Raw genomic sequence first — 6,404 nt, 5'->3', positions numbered from 1 at the left:
GACGATGCTGGTGGTGCTCTGGACACTGATTTCCTGCAATGCTGAGAGCTGATGCATTCAGAGAGCACTCACTCTTGTTGATTCACGTCACCCACGCCTCACCTCATCTTCTCTACAGCAGGAGGAGAAAGGCAGAAACCAGTAATTGCTTGTGCTTATCAGCATGGGTGTTAAAGCATCCCCTTGCCGCCTCTAAAACTGACATGATGCCAAGAGGGATGCAACAAGGAAAGCATCAACGCCTGCCTTTTGTTCCCCTCTCACCGCATGGGTGGCCGTGTTCTCCAAAGCTAGGGCAATGGGACAGCAGCACAGCACCAAGTGCCCATCCTGGTCTCCCTGGCTTCCCAAAGGCACAAGTGACTTCTGGTGCAGTCACACACTGACTGCATGCCTCAGCTGGGAAGCACTGCAGAGAGCGAGAGGCTCTGACAGAGCCCATCCCTCTGTCTTTTTGCCTCCTGCTCAGCCCTGACACTTGAGGACATGCCTGGCTGGGATGCTGCTGTGCCCCATTGCTGCTGGGTAAGGGCTTAAGGGGGGGACAGGAGCAGGATGGGCTCTGCTGGAGGTGCCAAAGCATTCTGCACTTGATCTCCTTCTGCTGAACCAAGCCTGGGTTTTGTGCTATATTTCTGTGAGCTTTGGAAAGGGTTTCTCACAGCCATGCCTGCAAGCACACAGGAGCCCTTTCTGCAAGTGGGGTGGGTTTGCCTTTAATCTCCTGACAGCAAAGGGAAAGAGCAAGGGAGGGATTTACATCTTCAGATTCCACATTCAATGGGATGGCATGGCACATGGCACATGGTGCTCGCTGGGGACAGCACTATGGGCTCTGGGAGGGCAGCTGCAGTGGCTGTCTGGCATCCTGGCTGGCCCCCACTTTGGGCAGTGATTTATCCTCACTCCCAGGCACACATCACCTCCTCCACGTGGGACAGGCAGAGCCCAGCTCCAGTGACTTGTCCCTGTTTAGAAAGCCCCCTCTGCTTTATTCCATGTGCTCCCTGCCCGTGTGGTTTTGGAAACAGCAAAGGCATCATCCAAAAGCCCAGTGCAAGCCATGGAAAGGCTGACGGTGACTTCCTGCAACCTTGAGCAGTGATTCTCCCTGCTTCTTTAACCCTTCCCAGGGTCCCCATAGACTGTTAACTGTCTGAGCCTCTGGTGTTCAAAGCTGCTGGGGTAGGGGGTGAAGGCACCCCAAAAAATCCCATGAATGTGCCGTTCAGTTGAAAATCCGTGCTTGGACCATTACTTGACAACAGTTGCCTTTCCTAAGCAGTTGTGGGATGTTTCAGATGTCTCCTCCTCCTCTTTCTTACTCCCTGCGATCCAGTCTCCTTCTCCAGGGCATCCTACGAGGAGGTGGGAAACACCTTTTGGAGACCCAAGCACCCGCACCCAGTGTCACATCACCCACAGTGAGGCGCATCCATCACCGCTGGCGCTCGGCTCAGCACGGCGGGTCCTCGAACACGGTCAGGCTGTGCTCCCGGATGTGCCGCAGCAGGATGCGTGCCCGCCTGTCGATGGTCCGGAGCAGGGGCCTCAGGCCCTCGGCACCACCCTGGCTCTCCCAGAGCTCCCGGTCCACACGCAGTGACTGCAGCAGCAGGCTCTGCAACCTGCCCGACCGCAGCGTGGCCACGGCCGCCGCAGGGAAGCTGCAGTGCAGGAGCAGAACAGAGATGGAGAGAAGGGGTTACCCAGGGGAGGATGAGGTGGGAAGAGGGCAGCAGCCAAGCAGATGTCACCCGGTGCTTCAAGGAACGCATCTCCACCCAGAGGAACACGGGATGAGGAGCCTTCCTCCTTCAAACTCTGCCCATGACGAATGTGCAGAACAGCTCCATCAGAGATGGATCCAAACAAGCTCCAAATCAAGGGGCCTATACAGTGTGCCAAAATGCCTGATAGGTAATGACACAAATAATACTAAAATAGCTGAATATTCATCATTTTTGTGCAGCTGCCAGTTAGAGAGGGAGAAATAGGCTTTGGAGACTGCCTTCAGCCACCCAGAGCAGGGTAAAGAGCTGCTTTCAGAGCAGGGGCACGTGTGATGGGTTAGGCTAGTGGGGTACATGGAGCTGCTGTCCATCCTGCATGTGCAAGCTCAGCCTTCCCCCGGGATGTGCCCCCAGGAGGGTGCACTTCACCCTTCCTACCTGTCTATGCCTTGCAGGAGCCTGAAGTTGAGCTTCTCCTCGGGGTGCTGTGGCTTGCCTGCGTTGTCAATGAACACCAGGCGGGACGGCGCGCTCCTCCGGACCTGACAGTGGGATGGGAAGAAGTTCACTTACTGCAGGAAACCATCAGTGTGGGGGGTTAGGCTGATTCTTAATGCATTGAGAAACCCTGGGAGCATCTGGGGGCCAGCAGCTGCCAAAGCCCAGGTCCCTTCGTGACCAGGACCCATTACAGACCCAGCATCACTATGGGACCTGCATCCCCTTTGCTGCCACTTCAGTCCTAAAAGCATCTCCTTCATCTTAGCCCCAGAGCAGCCCCTGGGGACCGGGGGACCATACCAGGATGTGCACCAGGACCAGCTCCGCTGGGTTTCGGCACTTCTCATGGAGCATCTCCTCCACGCAGGGCTCAGAGGGTTCGGGTTGAAATCCACAGCAGTAGCGGTCCAGGCGGTCATGAACCTGCAGGAGACACGTTGGGATGTGAGTGCCAAACTGGACATTGCGTGTTCGGGATGGGGAGACCCAGTTTTGAACTTCCCTTGCTCCAAGGAAAATGAAAAGGATCTAAGAATCCTCAGTAGACATCAAATGGAATGAGAAAGTGTCAGGGAAGCATTCAGAAGCTGAGCTGCCTTGCAAACCCCTTTGGCTTGGAGAAGAGGCAGGCTTTCCCAGTGCAATTCAGACACGTTCTGCACCCCCACTTCCACACTCCATACTTGCACAGCGTAAATGGGTTGTGCTTCCAGCTGAAACCAAGGGAAGATGTGCACGGCAATGAATGTAAAGAGAACACCCAAAACCCAAAAGCAGCCAAGGAAACCTAGGTTTTGGAACCTCAAAAAGATGTACTTTCCTCAGGCCAAGTCTTGGTGCACTGGATGATGGTTTCATCTGGCTGCAGTCACATATCTGCCCTTTCATCTATCCCTACCTGAGCAGCTCTTAATGGAAAGACAAATGGATAGATGGAAAAGGGGAAAAGCAGTCTGTGTTACACAGAGCCTGCTCTTTCCCTCATCAGAGCCTAAATGGCTCTAACGAATGGGTCATTAGGTCTTGCTGCTAGAACACAAATACGTGAGCCACACTTTCTCTCACCCGAGCTCAAACCCCATGAGAAGCTCACCTTCAGCCCCAGCTGGGACCCACACAAAGCTCAGCCACACCAGAGCATCCCCTTAGGTCCAACAGGGTATGGATGCAGCTGCAGAGCTTTGGAGTCAATGCCTTCTTTTTTGCCCTTTGAAATGCAGGACAAAGCCACCAGCAGCTGCCTCCTTTCCATGGGGCTCAGTGTTCTGCCTCCATAAAGCTTTGCACCAAGAGGGATGCTCCCTTGTGGCCAACACCAAGAGAAACCCATACAGAAGCAGCCCAGTTTCAAGACTGGTTGAAGAAAACAACCAAGACTTCAATGCCAGCGTACAGCAGGGCTCCAAGCTCGCAGCATCTCCTTCCCCAGCCAGAGCTCTGAGAGGTTAAAGCCATTTCTGTCAGCTGCTATTTCACATCCTGCTGACTTGGTGCCTCTTTACCTGACTCTTCCACATGGGAGGATCCCATTGGAGCTATTGAGGAAAACCAGCGGATTGCCCTTGGATTTATCATTGTGCTGCTTCTGCTTCAGCCCCACAGAGGAAAGGTTCCTTAAACCCAGACACTTTCTCCTGGAGACTCAGCCTTTCCATAGCACTTGATGGAATTTTGGCCTGGGGAAGGGAAAGGGGTTGGCTGATCTCATTTCTCTGGCTGTTCCAGCACTGCTCCACCTCTGCCAGCCACAGTCTGAGGCTGTAAAGATTAATGGCCAGGCTTTGCCAAAGAAAAAGGAGATAGAATAAAGGGAGCACAAATTTTAACAGTTTTGGGCAGGCTTTTCTTCACTTTTTCTGTATTTTAATACTTGCCCTTTCAGGCATTTCCCCCTTGTCTGATAACCAAAGCTCCAGCCCAAAGGTACCCAAAGAGGCTTTCTTCCATAGAAATCACTTTTGCCTCCTCACAGCTGCCCTCCAAGAAATGATAACTCCCTGGGATGCTGCCCTAATCCCTCACAGCAGCAGGGTATGATTTTCCAGACAGAAGATTAAGCACTATTAAAGCCAAGGAGGAGAAGGAGGACGAAGGTAATGCCATATGAAGGTGCAGAGCTCTTGATTTCCAGCACCAGCAGCACATCCCTGGAGTTGGATCTGATGCAGAACACACTGCTTGTCCCCAGGAATGCCCCACGCCAGGCTGCTGCTGGCATCCATGTGAGGCAGAGCCAATAGAGCTGTGATGGGAGAAAGCTCGTCCATGTAAGAGCAGACTTGCTGCATCCAAAACCTCCCTGTGTTTCCCCTGCAAGTCCCAAGCATGGACCATGATTGCTTCTGCACAAAGCTCTGCTGCTCCCTGTTACCGAATGAGTAAAAACACATCCCCAAAGCCCTGTGCTACCCCGCAGAGGAGCCCACAGTCACACAAGGCAGGCACACAGGGGGGCACAGCCAGAGGGATGGGAGTCTCCATCACCCCAGCCCTACCTGGAGGAGGAAGTCGAAGAGGGCCAGGCGGCTCCACTCGCCACGTGGGATGCTGGAGCAGGGAGCATCCCGAGTCGCTGGCATTGGCCCGTGGGGCCGCAGCATCTCCTGGTACTGCAGCCACCCCAGGGCGCAGGAGTTCTGGTCGTTGTTGGCATCCTCTAGGTGCTGGAGGTCAGGTGCCCACCAGATGATGGGTCTTGGGGAGCCGTCGGTGTAGCTGTAGGGCAGGAGGTGGCTGGTGAAGCGCCGGGCCACGGCGGGCAGGCTGCGGTTCAGCCCCAGCACCCTGTCCAGGTGGAAAGCCAGCACCTCGTAGAGGTCCCCGGGGCGCTTGATGAGCCCACAGCGCCCGTCCTGGCAGTCCCTTCCTGGCGAGCTGTCCCCTTCAGCATCCCCTATGGCCCGCAGTCCCACTCGCAGGACCTGCCCGTGGGCTGGGATGCGGGTTTTGGACACCACCCGCCCCCTGGCCAGGAGCTGCATCTTCTGGAGGTCATCATCAGAGAGCCATGGGGGAGCATCCCCTGCTGCCCCCCGCCGCCGCCTCCTCCTGCCCCGGCCAGGGGGCTGGTCCTGCCGCAGGCCAGGGGAGGGTACAGGGACCCTTCCACTGGGGGCTCGTCCCCTGGATAGGGGGGCAGCCACCTCCCGCCATGGGGCTGGGGGGGATGATGCTGGCAGCGGGTGTGGGGAGTGGTGTGGAGGGGGGGGAAGGCGGGCAAGGGCCAGCAGGGCCAGGGCCAGCAGCACGGCGAGGGCTGCCGGGGCAGGGGGCTTCAGCCCCGTCCTTCTCCATGGTCGCTGCACCTGTAGGGAAAGAGAGAGCGTTACCAGGGGTCCCCTTGAGGTTTATGGGTTAGGATGTCCACACTGCAAGCAGAGCTGTCAATAAGCTTGATGGGCTTTCTTTTGTGCTATAAATCAGCAGCAGTCCTTTTGGAAGCCAGTCAGAACACTGGCAGACCCACCGCAGATATTGCCATGTCTGCAGCACTGATGTACAGGACAACCTTACAGGCAATGAATTCTTCATGGTCAGATATTTTGCTTTAAAGACTCAAGAAATGAAAAAGAGTAAAAAAACCTTGACAAAACCAGAGCAGATTCCTGGCTGGATGCAAACATTTCCCAGTTCCTAAGAGATTTTTATCTTCAGACCTTACTCTGGGTACCCTCAGTGGTTCCTATCCCGGTTGCACACTGGATCCCCATGCCTTCCTTTGCAGGACATCTCGGTGCGTGCTGAGACACAGCCTCTGGAGCAATACCCATCATTGCACCCAGCAAATCCAGGCAGCTCCAACCACCAGTCAGGAGCTGTGACAGCCTAGAATGCAAAGTGCTCCTTCTGAAACCTACCATATTCTGATGTCCTGCAGTAAGGAACCACCTTTAGACCAGTACTGCCACGTTCTGATGTACGTATCTTCATACACATAGCTCTCCTCCTCCTTCCTTTTACTCATGCTTTATAATCTGTAGAGGCTTATAAAAACTATATAAGCTGGAAAGGCAGTTGTGTGCAAATACTGTGCGTGTTTCCTGCATTGCTAACCTCCTATCTCCCCTTTGGCTGAAAGCAATCCCATGCACAGAGCACTGGGGCACAGGACCCTCCCTTTCAGGGTGAGGTGGAGGGAAGAGATGGGGCAGGACCCAGAGAACCTCCCAG

At 54.9% G+C, this 6,404-nt stretch overlaps 1 protein-coding gene across 1 annotated transcript; it reads right to left on the bottom strand.

The window, feature by feature from the left end:
- Positions 1 to 1,449: 1,449 nt before the first annotated feature.
- On the bottom strand, positions 1,450 to 6,198 carry GASK1A (golgi associated kinase 1A). Its single transcript, XM_061373180.1, has 5 exons — positions 6,092 to 6,198; positions 4,730 to 5,573; positions 2,535 to 2,657; positions 2,172 to 2,275; positions 1,450 to 1,667 (listed from the first exon to the last, which is right to left on the bottom strand). The coding sequence occupies exons 1-5, from the start codon at positions 6,196 to 6,198 to the stop codon at positions 1,457 to 1,459; spliced, it is 1,389 nt and encodes a 462-aa protein (XP_061229164.1). The 3' UTR covers positions 1,450 to 1,456.
- Between the last annotated feature and the right edge of the window lie 206 nt (positions 6,199 to 6,404).

Source organism: Neopsephotus bourkii, unplaced genomic scaffold, assembly GCF_033783945.1.
Source record: "Neopsephotus bourkii isolate Nb327-2 ecotype Australia unplaced genomic scaffold, CSIRO-AGI_Nbou_v1 NB_1629, whole genome shotgun sequence".
NCBI classification, from domain to species: Eukaryota; Metazoa; Chordata; class Aves; order Psittaciformes; family Psittacidae; genus Neopsephotus; species Neopsephotus bourkii.
This window is presented reverse-complemented; position numbering and strand designations above follow the sequence as displayed.